The 19950-nt window shown below is 28.5% G+C and overlaps 1 protein-coding gene across 3 annotated transcripts; it reads left to right on the forward strand.

Moving 5' to 3' along the window:
• Positions 1–44: 44 nt before the first annotated feature.
• Positions 45–17457, forward strand: Smurf (SMAD specific E3 ubiquitin protein ligase). 3 transcript variants are annotated; one of them, XM_087410121.1, is made up of 12 exons: positions 45–2723; positions 4280–4318; positions 4404–4512; positions 4593–4726; positions 5629–5893; positions 6628–7112; positions 7972–8221; positions 8304–8470; positions 9142–9350; positions 9615–10012; positions 10633–11093; positions 11955–17457. In XM_087410121.1, the coding sequence occupies exons 1-12, from the start codon at positions 2519–2521 to the stop codon at positions 12140–12142; spliced, it is 2910 nt and encodes a 969-aa protein (XP_087266247.1). In that variant the 5' UTR covers positions 45–2518; the 3' UTR covers positions 12143–17457. The 3 variants fall into 3 exon arrangements, with proteins under 3 accessions (XP_087266247.1, XP_087266248.1, XP_011061538.2); XM_087410122.1 differs by having other exon boundaries at positions 8307–8470; XM_011063236.2 differs by having other exon boundaries at positions 2601–2723; positions 9160–9350.
• Positions 17458–19950: the final 2493 nt, after the last annotated feature.

Here is a 19950-nt window from a genome sequence, read left to right on the forward strand (position 1 = left end):
CGCGTTGTTCTAGATACGCGATGTTATATAAGATCTGTTTTTTATTCCTGCACTAGTCTGCACTAGACAGAACTCTCTCTTTCTCGCTTTCAAATATAAAATATATACCTATTTTACTTTAAGTTTCAAAAGTATACACTAGTTCAACCATAAAAAACAGATTTATATGTATAATAAAATACCGGAAATGACGAAACTTTCGTCTGAATCTACACGTAAATAAATTTCAGAAAATCAGTTTCAGGGTAACTTCAATTATATTTCAACTTAATCGGCGATTAACATGTTTTATATCTGAGAATTTTGTTAATAGATAGAATTAATCTTTTTGTTATAATTTGACATATAGAAAGAAAGTAAATTACCCAGACAACACAAAATATTTATGATAAATATTTACTAATATTCATTTTTTTAAATGTTATATAGATATTTCATACATATTTTATATAAAATTATATGATATTAAACTATACGTATAATATGGAAAATAATATGGAAAATAAATGATACAAACTGAGAAAATCTTAAATGTCACGCAAAAAATTTAAAATTTTTTGTTAATATGTTACTCAATAATGATGCGCGTATCCTAGAATTTTTGGGACATCATTCATAATCATTTGAAATACTTATTCAAAAAACGACTTCAAAAACATCCAGAGAATGTTTCTAGCCCATTCGCATGATTCACTGTCCTTCTTGTTCAGGGTATCTCAGAAAAATTTATTCAATTTAATAATAAAGTAAGAGTTTCCTTTCATAGCCTTAATAAGTTACATGAATTTATTAATGCCTATAAGAATCCTTAACTACATTTCTCAAAGAATAATGTATTGGTTGGCTGAAAAGTAATTGCGTTTTTTTTTCCAATAGTTGGCAATCTCTTACAATGTAAATAACTTTATTTTAAACGGTAATTTACTGTCTATCCTGATAGATTATTCTTCAAGCTTGTTTTAGAAAGAAAGAATACACAATTTAATAATTATTTAGCGTTGATTTTAATATGAAAAATCAAAAAGAACATTTTCATCACATTTTACCCTATTGCTTCCGAAAAGGAAAAACACTATGAAAGCTCATAAAAAGTTATGAATGTTAGAACTGATTTGCAAAATTATGGTCTGGAGATTTTGATGTTAAAGATGCACCATGCTCAAGGAGAAGAGAGGATCGAAGTTGATGACAAAATAGAGGCATTGATTGACTAACGAGAGATTGCTGAAAATATTTTAACATGTTGAAATCGAACATTGAGAACTTATTTGTTTTTTATGAAAAATTCGTCTTTTATTTACACAGAAAAAAACGCAATTCTTTTTTGGCCCGATAGTTTATAAAATCTACTGTAAAAACTGTGATGCCGCGTATATTGGTCATACGGTTAGACAATTAGAAAGCAGTACATCTGAACATAAAAATCACATTCGTTGGAATATGTCTACCCGTTCAATTATTATAGACCACAGATTACAATTTGACCACGATAAATTGGGATATTGTTAAAGTTATAAAAGAAAAGCCATATCTAGATAAATTATTGTATATATTAGTGTTCTCTTATTTTTAATTTCTACTAGTGAATATCTATAAAGTGCATTCGGTCCCAGATAGCACAGAATGTTTATGATAAATATTTATTACTTTATATATTTTTTTAAATGTTGTGTAAATATTTTATATGTATTTATATATAGATCTTTATTTGAAACATTATTAAAATAAACTAAATATTTTATGTAATACTTTCTAATAAATATGAATAAATATTTATAATAACCCTGGTAGTAAGCTGACGTCAAAATGACAATAAAATGACTATCAGGGAAGTATTTTCTACTTGAATTATAATATTAAGTATTTTTATAACATTTATTATAATATTTACAATAAACATAATATTTATTTATTTTATTTCATAATATTTATAATAAATGTATATGATCTGTACAATTTAAGATTACAAAATATTTAAAATAAATCTTATAAATATTAACAAATATTTTATAAATATTTTATAAATATTGTGTGTGCTATCTACGTGATGCGCATGACGTATCATTTTATTCTATTTTAATATTTGATAAACAAAGATAAAATGATACATTGTACGCATCATGCGTAACACAGAATGCACATTTCTAGTTTTATTCTCCAACGCGGGAAACATTAAAGTTCCTAACGTATACGTTATTACACAACAGGCACAACACGCTTCGTTCGATACATCGAGAGTGAGCGCCAGAATGACCACGATCAATTAAATTTGCTATAAATAATTTCATCTTCTTTCCTACTCTATTTCATTTTATCTTCTTCAGTCTAAAAATATACATCTTACGATTCGCCTAAACATTGATTTACGCCCATGACGTAGTATTATTAAAGTATTATTAAAATTACGTTACGCAGACTCTAGGCCTCTCGAGATCTCGTTCAAGTCCGCTCTGAGAATCGACCGGTCGTTCGAAGTCGATAGTGCGTTCAACGAGAGACCGTTCGCACGCGCTTTCGTATGTATGTATCCACATATGTGTGCGTGGTGCGGGTGAGCAGTGAACACCGTCGCCGTCGAGCGTTCCCTTGGCACGGGATAGTAACCCGTACTTTATTTTGCCAGTTACGGCGCCGATGCGCAGTCCAAAGCGTTAAATGTGCGTGCAGGATGTCGAACCCGGGCGGTAGCAGGAGGAACGGGGCTATGAAGATCCGTCTGACGAGTGAGTACGGCGGTTCCGTCTCTTCCTCGGGGGCGTCGTGCGTCTTCGTCGTGCGAGAAAGTCGGGGCTCTCGTGCGGATCCAAACTACGATTCACACGCACGACGAGAGCATCTGCCCACGCACTTTGGCCTGTTTTGATAATCGACGTGCCCTTACGCACGCACCGCGTTCTTCCACGCGGGGCCGGGGAGGGGGCCACGACGAGCGACGCGTAAACGTCAAACCGTCTGCTTGGTCTCTGCTTGGTCCCTTTGGGTGACCCATGCAAGTAACGTGTGTCCTAGAAGATCACGATTTTCGTCTTGGCCCTCCGTCCTGATTGCCCGTAGCTTCCTCAGCGGCGGAGCTACGACTCGAGGCCCCACCGCAAGCACTCTCCGGGAGACTGATGAAAGCATTGTTAATTCTGGATAGATGGTCTTGAAGACCATTTAATGTGTTATTCATTCGTAATTTATTCTTAACGAAACGCCCCATTTTTGCCTCAATTTTATTTTTCTAGCTAATTTTATCATTAATCCAATTATTCTTTTGAAAAGGCTATTTGATCATTTTTAATGACATTTAACATGAGTTACATCATTTGTATATAAATGAATCAATAATAGTATAACTATATGATACAATTATATTCATATATATTAATCGTAATAATAATTAAGAGCCTATTTTATATAATAAATATGAAATAGACAAACAAAAGTATTGTACATTAATATTTTACTGTGGAACTTAGAATTAGTATATGATGTCCTTAAGAAAGCAATGTTCTTAACAGAGCTTTATTTTTAGCTAATATTATCTTTTGAATTAGTTTTATCATTAATGTCTGGCTATTCTTCTTTTATTCTTTAAATAGGCTATTCAGTCATCATTAACGACATTTAACATGAGTTATAACATCATTTATACTTAAATTCGAACCAATTTTGTCATAATTGCAGTAATAATTGTATGATACAATCATATTAACTATAGCAATAATTGAGAAACTTTAACAAATATAAGATGAATATAAGCAGAAAATACTATAGAAATTGTAGATTATCGAATGATTTTATAAAACCTCTCTGATTAGACAATAATGTGGAATTTAGAATTAGTATACATACACATATATATACACACACACATATATATATATATATATATATATAATAGTTATATGATTAATTTATTAAGCACCGGTTGCTTCATCTTCAGATAAAGATAATTGGATAAACAAAAGAATAAAAGAGCATAAGAAAGTAAGAAAGGAAGATAATGAACTGAAGTTTACCGAAAGGTGGAATAACCCAGCCTAAATTATGTATAATATAAACGTATCATTATCATACGATTTGTGCTTAATGGAAAAAAATAGTAGAGACTATGGCTGGGTTTAAGAAGTACATTATCAGCATTATTGTATTATTTTATTTCTCGTTTTTACAATATTTCTAATGAATAAAAATGATACAATATTGCTAACAACGCTCCCGGAATGCAGGCTAAAAGTATTTTAGTTTTTGCGTGCGCAAATAAACATTTATATAACGATTATATATGTTTTAGTTTTATGCGCCCGCAATCTCGCTAGAAAGGATTTATTTCGTGAGTATTATTTTTTATAAAGAGTGTAGAATGTCAAAATATAAATATAATTTAAAAATATTTCTTTTTTAAATTATCTTTTTAGGTTTGCCTGATCCCTTTGCTAAAATAACTGTCGAAGGTTCTGGTCAATGTCACAGTACAGATACCTGCAAAGCCACTCTTGATCCTAAATGGAATCAACACTACGACTTGTGAGTCCTTTTTTAAGACTAAGTACAGAGACGTTAAGTATATAAACACATAAAAAGATAACTACTATTTGTTCATACAGATATATCGGAAAGAATGATGGAATCACCATATCTGTGTGGAATTATAGAAAATTTCATAAAAAACAGAATGGAGGATTTTTAGGATGCGTACGCATATTATCAAATACTATCCAAAGACTTAAGGACACAGGATGTATGTATTTGTACTTAATATATATGTTTTATATTATTTGTTTTATATTATTCATTATTAGGTTTTATTCTTATTTAATAAGAAAAAAGACACATAATATATATAGCATCGTATCTAATAGATACATCCTATTTGGTGAGAAATTGGAAAAATTTAAAAACTGAATTAAAGGGCAGTTTATTTTGTTGAGTAAAAATAAATAATTTCTTTAAAGTATTATTTTTAGAATATTTAAATTAAATTTTTATGTAAACACTTTAAGTACTGACAAAGTTAATGAATTTTAAAATAGTTGATATAAAATAAAATACTCAAAAATACGCTAAGAATTAAATAATAAATGTTTCTTGCTTGTAATGATAAAATAAAGACTTTCAATTACGATAAAGACAATTAGACACATTGTTATTACATTATTTATTTAATTTTATTGTTTGGTATATTTATTTTTATTAGTGAAATAGTTTTCTTTGACATTCTATAAAAATAAAATGAATTTTAACGAAACTAGTAATAATGAATTAGTTATCAAAATTGATATTTAGCAAACTAAAAAAAAATTATTGTTTTCTGCATTCCAAAATATATATTTTATTAGGTGTTGGAATTAATTCGTAGCGTTTTTTAATGAAAGAATGTTATTTATTTCACATGAGCATTAAAAAATACATTAATGAAAGTACTTCCCATCACTTGTAAAACGCTACGAATTAATTCCAACACCTAATAAAAATATTGAGGAAACGTTTAGATTTAAGCGTTTTAAAGTAGTTTGCCCTTTTAAGTAGAAAATCTGTTATAAGAAACATTTTTTTTATGTATGTTAATTTTAAGCTATCTTATGCATTGTAAAAACGTTTTATATAACGTATTGAAAATTTTGGCGATATAAATACTTTTAGATCAACGTTTGGATCTATGTAAAGCGCATTCTGATGACACGGATGTTGTCAAAGGGCAAATCGTCGTGTCCTTGATGTCACGGGATGGTCATAACGGCGCTGTGAGTAATACAGTCGGTCATAACGCCGTGGTTGATGTGCTCGGAGATCTGAGCTGTCCGAATGATCTACCAGACGGTTGGGAAGAAAGGAGAACGGAAAGTGGTCGACTTTACTACGTAAATCATCACACGAAGAGCACGCAATGGATCCGTCCGAATGCTCGGTAATATTTGCCATTATTCAAGCCAAAATGCACTATAAAATAACTTTATCTAGTATGGCTTATCTAAGTTGCGATTTTTGCTGAGTTTTTAACATTGAGAACTGATTATCAAATATATATATTCAAAATACAAGAAACATTTTTAATTAAAAATATGAAATATTTTAAATATTTGAATAAGTGTAGATGATTCAACTATTCATGTATGTATCTAGACAGAAAGATTTTATTGAAATATCTAAAAATTTAGATAGATACAGATCTAAAAATAATTTTGTTTGGACATCAAAATAATTATAAGAAGCTTAACTAGTTAAAATATTAAAAATTTTTGTAACATTGTCATCAACATCTAGCATTCTATATAATTATTTTAATGATTCGAAAAAAATTATTTTAATGATTCGAACAAAATTATTTTCAAATTAGAATCTAAATTGAATTTAGCTAAAATTTTTTAATAAAGTAAATATACCTATTTTAATCAAGTAGATAATTAATGGACATGACCCAATTAGTTCATTAGTCATTTAGAGTTGTACATATCATTAAAGGCTTAATATTTAAAATGTTCGTCATTTTATTCAATAATTAGATCATGTTTATTAATATGGTACATTTATCTAACTTCAGAAAAATCATTATTTACATATATAAATAGCAAGTAAGCCATATTGGGTAGTAAGTCATAGGCGCAGTTGTTTTATGACATATTCAAGCAATGTCATTGATAGGCCTAACAATGCTATTATACCGACGACACCGGAACCACCACCATTGTCGTCATCGGAGCCTACGTCACCCAGCAGTAGCGCGAGCTCGCCAAACGTAAGAAACGAGGGAAGTCCTGCGAGACATATGTCTCCCGATTGGACTGGCGGGGACAGTACATTAAGTCAAACATCCAGTCGAGATAACTCGACGCAAAATACTCCGAGAAATACACCGACGCAACAGCAACAACAAAATCGTAATCAGAATCAACACAACGTAAGAAATGCGACGACGTCGGCATTGTCCTTAAGGGATCGACGTATTATTAGAGGAAATGATGAACAAAACGGCAATCAAAATGCAAATGGAAGAGTAGAACGTGGTCTTAACAGCGGTGGTCAAATTCGAAGACCTAATCGCAGCAACAGGAACAGAAATAGCGTTATGTCGAGTAATGACAGACGAACCGATCCGCCACAACCGCCGGACCTACCTCGTGGTTATGGTACAATCAAATTATTTTTAAATGTAACGTAAACTGAAGAATTTGTTGCAACAGTGGGCTAATTCACATTTTAAAACGAATTCACATTTTAAATGAATTTTGAAGCTAAAATAATAAGAAAAATACATGATACATCACTATTCAACAGACTCAACAGTTGAGTAAGTTATTGACGTATTTTTCTAGATCATCTAATCAGACTTTTATCTGAAAGAATACATCAATAGCAGCGCTCACTCAATTATTGAATTGTTGAACGAAGTCATTATTATTGCATGCTCAGCTACATGTTAGTAGATATTGATTTTTTTTTATCATTTTAACTTTATTTTTTAGACCATTTTAACTTTATTAGTTCTTTACTTTATTTTATAAGATATAAGTTAGTCCATTGTTGCTACAAGCTCTTTAATTATATAGGGAAAACAATTAGTACATTCTGAAAAATATCGGTATTGATTTAATATCATGCGATGTCTATATAATTTTCACTGTATTGATGATATTAAAGTAACACTATAATCCACAACATTATTGTGGATTCAATACTATTGATTTTAAATTCACATCATGATGGTGTTGATATAAACTAGGAGTTGTAAATGTATTAGGTGTTGGAATTAATTCGTAGCGTTTTTAATGAAAGAATGTTATTTATTTCACATGAGCATTAAAAAATACATTAATGAAAGTACTTCCCATCACTTGTAAAACGCTACGAATTAATTCCAACACCTAATACATCATGTGTTAATATTAACATCAATACGGTGAAAATTATGGACACTGCATGGTGTTATATCTATATCGATATTTTTTAAAATAAATATAGCAAAAAGAGATTCTATTGTTTGTGTAGAAATGAGGAAAACTCAGCAAGGCCAAGTATATTTCTATCACGTACCAACTGGATCTTCTACTTGGCACGACCCAAGAATTCCGCGCGACTTGCAAGCTAACGAATTGGCGAACGAACTGGGTCCTCTTCCCAGCGGATGGGAAATGAGACAGACCCAAAGTGGACGAGTATATTTCGTAGATCACAATAATAGGACAACGCAGTTTACCGACCCCAGACTGTCCAGTCAAATAATAAGCAATCTACTGAAGTAAGTATAAAGACAAGTCGAAAGATTAAACATAAGTGTTGTAATTATGCACAAGAATGTCAAATAATTATTCTGTCTACAGTAGAAGGCAAAACAACAATGTGAACAATCAAACTGCGAATAATGCAAATAATTCGGTGACGAGCGAAACCGCTGAAGCGGATACAACGAATTCGTCGATGGTTCAGCCTAATACGCCACAGCAATCAACGAGAAATGAAAATGGAAGTAATAACAATTCTCCAACAAGTAAGTAAAATTTCTTTCAAAATTCTAAAAAAGGAAAATATATTATACACTACAGAATAACTGAAGCACTTATATCTTCGACTTGCATCTTACATATTCGATAATACTCACACATTATGGATCTCATAATTAACTTATTTCCACACAAAAACAAAACAAAAGAACATTTGTGTACGTCCCGCAATTTTATCTTATCTGTCAACGTGTCTATCTAGTCATTGGAGGTCTGACTGTTAATCAGACAGTCTTGGTTGTTTTGTTACTTGGGGCAGAATGCCATTTCATTTCGGAAGAGTCTTGTTCATCAGGACGAATTGTCGTAAAAAATCGCATTATCGAGATTCTTAATCCGTGGGTAGGGTTACCAACCGTATTCTTAAGAATACACGTACGTTTTTTAAAGTCATAAAACTTCTTTGATTATTAATTAAAATTTTATATTTAAAATGATATTAATAAAAATTGTCAATAAAAATTATATTCTAGAAATTTTATTTTAATAAGTGCCTAAAATTATTTTTTTTAATATATAAAAAAAATGACTTCTTTCTATTCTCGGATAATTATCTTTTTTTTTTAAATGTATATATGTATACTTTTTTTTTGTGATATGGTAACCCTATCCGTGAGTATAGATCAGTATAGATGAATAATGCGATGGCCATAATAAGAATTTCTTTGCATTTCAGTGGAAAGCGCCTCATCTCAAAATGCTCAAACAGTATCAGAATTACCGAAGGAGCTCATGGACAATGAGCTTCTTCCGAAATACAAGCGTGATTTAGTAGCAAAGTTGAAATGCCTTCGAGCGGAACTGAATGCTCTTCAGCCTCAGAGTGGACATTGTAGGTTGGAGGTGTCAAGGAATGAAATATTCGAAGTAAGCAAATTTTAAACATTTATACGATTTTTTATTTTAATAATTTAAAATAAATTTTATTAACCCAATGAATTATTATTAAATTATTATAACTAAATTGTTATTAACGTAAAAAATTGTTCTAATTTAAAATAATTCTTTACGTTAATAATAATTGAAATATTTCTAATTTTTAAACAAATTTTAATTGTTATTAACGTAAAGAATTAAGATTTTGTTTTACAAGAATATATTCAGTCTACGAGCAACACTTTGTTCTTACAGGAATCATACAGATTGATAATGAAAATGCGCCCGAAAGATATGCGCAAAAGGCTCATGGTCAAATTCCGCGGCGAGGAAGGTCTTGATTACGGCGGCGTCGCACGCGAATGGTTATATTTATTGTCTCATGAGATGCTAAATCCGCAATACGGACTCTTTCAATATTCAAGAGATGATAATTATACGCTTCAAATTAATCCGGATTCAGGCATAAATCCAGAACATTTATCATATTTCCATTTTGCTGGAAGGATTATAGGCATCGCCGTCTTTCATGGTCATCACGTTGACGGTGGTTTTACTACTCCGTTCTATAAAATGTTGCTTAATAAAGCTATAACTTTGAGTGACATAGAAGGTGTTGACCCGGAACTACACAGGAGTCTTACATGGATGTTGTAAGTGACGTTTTTTTGTGTTAAAGGAAGAAAATTTTATCAAAATATCTGATTTATATGCTTCTCCATACTGTAAAAAAGTATGTAAAATTACATTTTTAAACAATATATATAAAATTAATTTAAATAGTAGAAATATCTAAAATTATACGTTTTTATAAAAATTAATACTTTTATCTCTAATTGTGTAAATATATTTTTATATTAGACAAAAAATTACCATAACAATAATACATTTTATAGTTTTTATGTAAATGTACAAATTTTTTAAATATATAACAATGATAATGCCACACATATATTTACATTTTTAAATTCGTACATATCAATCTCTCATATAACTATAAGAAATATTATAATTTGTTAGCAAATTAACGAAATGACATAAATCTACAAACTTAACTTCAATTACAATTTGCTTTTGCAAATTAATTATTCTAAAGAAAAATAGTTTTATTTGCAAGTTGTAATTTTACTTACATGTATGTAAATATACATTTTTAATAGTGGTGAATCCCAAAATTGACTACTATAATTGTTGTAATTTTACATATAATTTTTTTACAGTGTAGAGATAGTTTTAAAGAATATATTTAATTTACTATATTTCACGTTATTAGGGAAAATAGCATAGACGGCGTGTTGGATGCTACTTTTTCCGTAGAACACAGTAGTTTCGGCGTATTGAAGAATCACGAACTAAAGCCAGGCGGTAAAGACATTCCGGTGACGGAAGAAAACAAGAGAGAATATGTCCGCTTATACGTAAATTATCGATTTATGCGCGGTATCGAGCAACAGTTCTTAGCGTTACAGAAAGGATTTCACGAACTGATACCTCCCTTGTTACTAAGACCATTCGACGAACGCGAATTGGAATTAGTTATTGGCGGTTTGGGCACTATCGACATAAACGATTGGAAAATGCACACTCGGCTTAAGCATTGCACGCCCGATACACCGGTTGTACAATGGTTCTGGCAGATAGTGGAATCATATGGTGAAGAAATGAGAGCGAGGTTGCTTCAATTTGTTACCGGTAGTTCCAGAGTTCCGTTACAGGGATTCAAGGCTTTGCAAGGTAAGTTTCATATTTAATCATATTGCGTTAACAAAGTGTTTACTATTTCGAAAAACTTGGAAAACCTGGAAATTTAAGGGATTTTTATTTTATCCTTAAAAATTTTATTCAGGGAAAATTTTGGAATTTTTTTAAAATTTAAATTTTGCTTTTTTAAAAATATTTTTAATAATTTTTTCTTGATAATATAAAATATTGATAATTAGTTAACAATAAATATATATATTATAATAGCAATAAATGTATGCTCATACACGTGCACTTACATTTATGCACATTCTCGAGTGTCTCATGAATTTTTATAAAAGAAAATCAAGATCAGAGAGAGACAGAAGAGACAATACACAGCAGAAGAGAATAACATTGATACTGTAGTGTAAGCTTTGTCTATATTTATCTAGAATCCTTATAGTAAGAATCTGGCTAATGTTGTTAGTTTGACAAAATATGAAGTCATTAGTAAAGAAAAAAGAAAGTAATGCATATGTATACATTTGAGATACATTAATTTCGCCATATTTTGACGAGATTAATAAGATGAATGACAATATTGATCAGATTGTTAATAGGTACTTTATACTTAGCCTATATATTTGTAATTTCAATTATAGAAAAAGATAGATAGATTCTTGTGGAATTCTTGTTTTTTACTAATTTCGAATATCGTTTTTTATCAGCGTTACTTGCATTCCAGTCTATTTCAAAGACACCAAAAATTCTCTAATCTTAGCTGAAATTTTGAGTAATCCTTAAAACATCTAGAAATTTTCAAGGAATTTTTTTTTTTATAAAATTTCAATAAATATCTTGATTAAAATATAACACGTAGATAATAATCACATATTACATTTGATTGTGTAGGGTCGACAGGAGCGGCAGGTCCACGGCTTTTTACGATCCATGCCGTTGATGCCCCAAGCGAAAATCTCCCGAAAGCACATACTTGTTTCAATAGAATAGACATACCGCAAAATTATCCAACTTATCAGAAGATGCTTGACAAGCTTACGCAGGCGGTTGAAGAAACTTGTGGCTTCGCTGTAGAGTAATATGTTGCGATTATTACAACTTTAGCATGATTTTTTCTATTAAGCCCATATCAGATTACATGCTGAAGATTGAGAATGGCGAAACAAAAATTAGAATTTAATCACAACCGGATGAATTTAGTCCATTTTGTTCTGGTTAGTTGAATTGATGTTTATTTTATTGATAAAAATTATTATCTTTTATCATTTGAAATTTTTTTGATGAGAGCAAAAAGTTTTTACAATTTTTCTCATTTCATTCAAGTTATCAGTAAAAAAATTTTTTTAATTAGAAAAAATTCATTATTTTAGTTAATAAAACATGCATAATATAACATAAGAAACACAATTTCTATTTATTAAAATAGAATGCACTTGATTAGTTTTGCAGCTAGAAAAAGGCTTTTTAACTGATGTCGATATAAAGTTTCTATCATTTTTATTAAATATTATTAACGATATAACTATATTTGCAAGTAGGGGTTTAGAGATGTAACTTCTTTTGCACTTTTTTATTACAACAGTAAAGATTTAAACTTTTGTACTTTTTTCATTACAAGGTTTAACTTTCTTTTGCAGTTAGATCCATTTTTCTTTCTAAATTTTATAGAATTTGTAACTGTTTAACATTTTTAAAATGTTCAATTCATAATTAAGGAATTCAGTTCCAATATCTAATATTTTTTACATATTTAGATATAACTGCTTTGCATATCAGTCACCCAATTCTAATCTCCAATTCGCAATCCTCAATCTTCAATTTGATATAGGTTTTACACTAGTATACATTTCGGTAATCCTGAATTCCTATGATGATAGGTGAGGTGTTCTAAAAATTTTATCATTGAGAAAAGAAAAAGGAAATTGTTTATTTTCTACATTTACAAAACAGTAAGAGGTAGGAAAAACCAGTGAGTCTTAAGCCTATGGACACGAAAACGTAAGGCAATAAGACGTAAGTATTAAGCGAATTGGCTATTCACAGTAGAGACTGTAAAACCAAAAGCGAATCCAATGTTACGATTTCCATACTGTTTACGTTTATTGTCTTATATTTTTGAATGTGCCATGGGATTTATAAAAAAAACTGTTAATATGTTAGTTATTAGCGAAATTGTTTCGTATACACAAATATCTAAATGGCCTTGCAATTATAAACTTTGCATATCTTGCATATCTTGCATTCTACGATATATATCTTTTTTACATATAAATTTGAATAACAATTTTTATAGAAAACTGATATATTGGCCTTTAAATATTTATTATCTGGTTAAGCAACTCAATTTAGAGGGATTATTATTCTTCTCCAATGAATTATTGATTAACTTTAATCAGTTTTTCTACATTTACCAATGCATATATATCAAAGTTCTATTAATTCACATCTTTTTATCAAATAAAATCACTAATTTCGTTTAATTTATCGAAGTTAGCTTTATTATTTTAATTATAATAAAAATATAAGATTAAGTATGCACAAGTATTTCTGGAAGAAAATCTTCCAAAAGTTATAATTATTATACAATGTTTATACTGTAAAAAATTTCGAACTTATGATGAACGTAGCAATATATGACAGAGAATCAATTCGAAAGATTTTAATTTCACTTTAAGGCTTGGTTCCACTAATGTAAGATTAACTTTTCATCAATTCAATTTATTCTTTATTTTCTCCTAATTCTAGGAATAAAAAAAATAGTAAATTAAATCAAGATTAAAGTTTATTTTACGTTGAAACCAGGTCTAAAACGTATCACAATAAACTGCACAGTCAATTAATTCCATATCAGTTATCTATTGGATAATAGGATTTAGTATTATCTCTAAGGATCGTTTAGAGATCCTCAAGTAAAAGATTGGATACCATATGTTTGAGCTAGATCATGCATCTGTTTCATTTTATCTATTATAGATTCTGAAAAATGTGATGAATCAAATGTATGATATTTAATCTTGAGGATCTCTAGTATCGCTCATTTGTAGAAACAAATATCAACTAGACACCATTTTGGAAATCTAGTATTTTAAAATGTATTATTGAGCCTTGTTGTTCTAAGGAAAAAGTAGAGAGTTTGTATATATGTATAATTCTGAACGCAAGTGTTAAACAAAAATTGTTATAATTTATAAAGAATATAAGGACAATAAAAAAATAAAATTACTATTGAAATATAGTATCAATTAGATATCAAATCTTTAATTTTTGGAATAATAGGTAAATTATATATATGAAAGTAAAAACATAAATTAATATATATTTTATCTTTCTGATATGATACGTTGTTACTATATATACTCACGAAAAGAATTGATATTTTAAAATTAATAATGTTTTATTTCGAAAGAGATTGTAACACTTTCGTTCGGAGCTGTCGTAACGCAATCGGCAAAATATTATATCTATAGCTGTGCGCGAGATCATTGTTGCTTATTAAGAGTTGATATCACCGAATGCGTTAGTAAGATTGTTGTAAATAATTTATTAGAGATTAATATAATAGAATAATGTAATAATCGTTTCACGTGCAGATCAAACAGCGATCGACACGTTGATTTTTAACATTGACAATTAAAATCGTGTACATTAGCTTTAATTTAGAACGCACTTATTTAAGGAAAGAGTTCATTCGACGGGTTTATGTAAGCTTAAAATGTTTCGATCGAACTGACTCTTTTGTTTCAGAACTTCACGAAACATGACTATACCTTACTAAACTGCTTTTAGTAAGATATAGTGCTATTTTTTCTTATTTATCTCACGAAGCTTTCATTTAGTTCAGCATGTGATGATGTTGTAAAAATACCTAATGCATGGATCATTGTTTTGTATAATTATTGCATTATTATATTTGTATTATGCACAAAACTGTGATGAAACATATCGTAGATCGAAATTATGCAGAGAGAGGGAGGGGGACACTGAAATCTCACTTTTCGGCTTTAGAAAATTGAAAATTTGCATAATTTTACGTTCACTTTTATACAATATTATAAAAATTAAATTGTTTACACACACACACACACACAAACACATTATTTATATATATATATATATATATATATATATATATATATAAATGTAAATATATGTGTGTGTGTGTGTGTGTGTGTGTGTGTGTATGTATGTCCATTTTGTTTATTCTTTTTGAGAAGAAAGCGTCTTCACACCTTTAAGTTATACTAAGTATCATCCATTTTCAGCACTTGAAATGCGATCTGAATACTGAGCGTTGCTATAACGGGTTATTACGATTCGAGTAGGATAATGGATACAGCTGTTAGCGTTAAGCTAACGTTTTTGCACGCATAAGACAGACACTAACGATGTCTATATCTGTTGCCTTAATTTCAAATATACATAAATTCTCGTATTTAATACTTTATTCCACGGTATCACAGATGCATCCTTGATATTCTATGAGCGACATAATATATGCTAAAGCGAATCTACTAATTTTTACATTTTTTATGGAATGTATACGTATTCCACAAATATGATGTAATTAAGAAAAGCTATTTCGATATCTAAAGATCACAAATAATATCACGACTATTAAGAAAATTTAATATCGAAGATACAGTTTCAGTGAGAATTTATATTTTTTAGTTACGAATAATGTTAAGAATAATAAAATTTTACTTTTATATTTGAAAAATATATTTTTACATCAAATTTTTCTTTATTTGAAACATGTATTTAATGTATGGACAGTCCTTTAGTAAAACGAATAATTTTTCTTTTAATTTTCTTACTGCTTTTTTCAATTGTTATCTTGTCGATATAGCAATAAAGGCCTTGAAAGTGCCTTGTGGTTGAATGCTGTAACAATATATTAATAATATTTTCTGAAATAATGTATAAATATTTTATTCTCTTTTATCAAAACTATAGATAGATGCACACGCACATATATATACATATGTGTGTGTGTATGTGTGTGTGTGTTTGTGTTACGACTGTCCATTTATACTACGGCGATCATATTAGTTGTTAAAAAATGACAAAATAATAATAAGACCATGATTTAAGTAAAAAAATAGCCAAAGAGGAAAGAGTATTCTCAAAAATTAAAAATTTTTTATATGGAAGAAATCTTTTATTTATATTATTATGTTTCAGGTAACTAAATTATTGATGCACAATTTACAATTTTTAAATTTTCCATCAAATTAATTTTTTTTTCTTTTTTTTTAAATAAATCACATTTTATGTACGTATTAATTTTGTTAAACATCTAATATGAAAGATTAGATATGTTATCAAAATATTTCTTGAATATACGTACTTTATGAATTATATTTATTTACTAGTTAATATGTTTATATCGAGCCGTCAAGTAAAAATTACCATGTTACTTGACGGAAGGCTTACTCTGTTATTCATTGAATATGTAATAAAAGAACAAAGAAATTATGCGAAAAAAAGGAGAGATTCAAAAAGAACTTGAGTGACAATATTTAAGATTCACAGAATACGTACAAAAGGACATATCGCATTTTGCGCACACAAAATAATCTTATTCATAAGAGATAATAATGAAGAAGTTTATGGCAAGAATGCGTGAACTAAAATATATCCGCTTTCTTTTTTTTTTTATATGAATTCTCAAATAACTTGAATCTTTTTAACTTTTTATCGATTCATTCAGGTGATTCTGTCATCAGAATCAGTTCTGCGCACGCTAAATGTTGCATCTATCTTATGAAAACGACATAGTTTTGTCAATTCAACGAGAGATATCGATAAAAAATTAATTTAATAATATTAAAAGTAGAAAATAAAAGAGAAAGAGAGAGAGAGAGAGAGAGAGAGAATGAATAGTAAATTGTAGAGACCGTCTCTTCATTTGATATCGATTTTGTCGATATCAAAGTGTCCCATTGATTTTCGGAGCTTATTTTTTTCTACTTTTACGAATAAGTGAATCGATTAATATAAAGAAAAGAATTATAGCAAAGAAGGTGTTGAAGAATTTACACTCGTTTTCGTGAACTAAGATTAGCTATCTTATTTCTGTATTCTAGCAATTCTAAATACGAATTTGCAAATTATAAATTAATATATATATAACTTAATATATCATTGTTTACAATTAAGTTATAAATGATTGCCTCTTTCGCAGTCTGTAATTATGCGAAATTATGCATACTATATTATATACAGATGTATTATTATTATTATTATTATTATTATCAGCCAATATCATATTTGTTATTATCATTAATTGCGCAAGCCCTTCAAGAAACAAGTGTATATAACTTTTCCTTTTTGTATTCCGGACGAAATGTATATTTTAATAAAATATCCAAAGTATGGAATCTTGTAACGTTAATACATTAATTTTTTAACATTAATTTTTTTTGGCATTCCATTATGAAATTATAAATAGATTAATATTGTTATGTGTGTCTCATTCGCTACTTATTTTAACATTTTATACAATATTGCCTCCATAAAAATATATAATATTACATAAAAATATTGTTTACATAATATAATCGGTTTATACTAAATAAGAATATAATATAATATATTAGGTGTTGGAATTAATTCGTAGCGTTTTTTAATGAAAGAATGTTATTTATTTCACATGAGCATTAAAAAATACATTAATGAAAGTACTTCCCATCACTTGTAAAACGCTACGAATTAATTCCAACACCTAATATATGGTTGAAAGATTACAATAATGTTCAATGATTCAAAATTATACCTTTCTTGTCGTATCTGTATTTTGTCAATTTCATATTGCTTTTTAATTTAGTTAAAATCCAACTATGTTATGTAAATATAAAAGTATTTTCCATACAATGCAGAACTAAAATGAAATACAATGCTTTTCCATGTACTACATGGGAAAAAAGCTATTTTTAAATTGCTATTATATCTTATTTTTTGCATTAAAAATGAGTTTTTACCGCAAAAATGATAATAAGAGAAATAACTTCTAATGGACTGCTGAAGTAATTAATCTTCGAAAGCTCTGTATTTGCATTACTGAAGAGGACTCCAAAGTGAATTGAAATATACAATCAATTTGGAATAACAACGATCCTTCTTGTAAAGTAAAAGTTTTGATATCATAACTTGCGTTCTCTAATTACGCTATATTATCATTAGTTGAATTTATTTGTTCGTCGTGTTTAAAAATCTAAGAGTCAGTATAATTGTTATATTTTAATTTTTCTGATAGAATTGTATTTTGGAAAGTAAATGAAAGTAGTTAATATCAAGCTTATCTACTCCTTAAATCCGAAATTCGTAATTAGAACGGATTTTTAATCACATTTTATGTTGTTATAAATGTTGATAATTTTTAAAAGACGAAAATCAAAAGTCATTCAAAATGGAAGAATTTTTTTTTCAATCCTAAGATGAAGAAATATTAGATAATTAATTTTGAATAGTTTCGTTTTAGCTTCATTTCGAGAAGTTAAGCTTTTTCAAAAATTTTATAATTTGAAATTAAGATAGATTTTCAGTCACACTTCTTAAAATTACAGCAATAAATTGAAAGTCCTTTAATTGTGCGATTTTTATGAATTTTTAATTTTAACATCCCATGCAGGTATCATCCATAAAGTATTCAATCTAAGGTCCGAATCAGAATCTATATCCTGATATTTACACAAAATTTTATATTATTATTAATCTCATTGTTTTTTTAAATGAGATGTTATAATTTAATTATAATATTTCAATACTATAATATTATAATAAAAAAATTATTTAAAGTTAATAATAATAAATTTTGTGTAAGTGTCCGGACAAAGATACATGTCCGATTGGGATGTACTTATTTTTTTATCTTAAAGTGACTTTATACTTTAAGAAGAAAAATACTTCGATAAATGTTCAATAAAAGTTGAAGGAATAAATGTGCAGTAGGGAGAAATTATGTTCATGTAATTTTATATATGATATTGTTAATACTCATATTTTGTCAAATAAAATTACAGAAATTTTCTTATACAATTCAATTCTTTTATAGTTATAACAATCTAAAATATGAAAATATCAAAATGAATTATAACAAAAATTATTTTGCGATATACTTTAGTTTAACGTACTTTGAGATATTATACTATAAATGATTACTATGTAAACTGTTTAATTTTTATCTTATTTATTTATTCATTACTACGTTATTTCAGTATTTTTAATACATCATTACTTTAATCATTTTTATACATTTTCAAGACAAAATATGTGTATGGATAAGGAAAAAGATATATATATCTATACTATACAATTAAAAAAATTTTTTTAAATTACAAAAATTTACTAAACATATACTAAAATACGGATATTTAATTAGAGGCAGCGACTCCAGTATGATTGATATGGATACATTGAATAATTCCATACTCTGAATTTTATATCTGTATGATGTTTATCGGGTAGAAATTTAGAAATTGTAATTTAAAAATTACAAACATACGAAAAATGTCACGGCATTGCTTGAAGGATATATAGTGCAATTTTCACATGACAATCCTGAAATCAAAGATCTTATATTAGAACACGTAAAATTTACGCGTTCTTTTAACGATTTAACTACTTCAACTTGTTCAAATAAAAGATCATTTTCTTATTTAAGACATTTAAATAGTTATCTTTGATCGACAATGAAACAAAAACATTTTAATCACTTTTATTGTACATTTATCGAGAAATGGTAAATAAGTTAAATATGGAGCTCATTAATAATTTTATTAAATAAAATTAGAGCGGCTACTTTTATGATCCAGAAAAGATACATATACGGAAATATATTGTACTTATCCCTCTATCCATCTTAGCGCTCCATCAACTTATCCTTGGG

This window comes from Acromyrmex echinatior, chromosome 10, assembly GCF_024713525.1.
Source record: "Acromyrmex echinatior isolate Ae372 chromosome 10, ASM2471352v2, whole genome shotgun sequence".
Taxonomy (NCBI): domain Eukaryota; kingdom Metazoa; phylum Arthropoda; class Insecta; order Hymenoptera; family Formicidae; genus Acromyrmex; species Acromyrmex echinatior.

Bases quoted from the DNA above. Each gene is read 5' to 3' on its own strand.
- Smurf (XM_087410121.1), top strand. From the start codon at position 2,519: ATGTATGTATCCACATATGTGTGCGTGGTGCGGGTGAGCAGTGAACAC. The intron at 4,727-5,628 runs GTATGTATTTGT...AAATACTTTTAG, and splicing joins AAGACTTAAGGACACAGGAT to ATCAACGTTTGGATCTATGT. The intron at 9,351-9,614 runs GTAAGCAAATTT...TTGTTCTTACAG, and splicing joins CAAGGAATGAAATATTCGAA to GAATCATACAGATTGATAAT.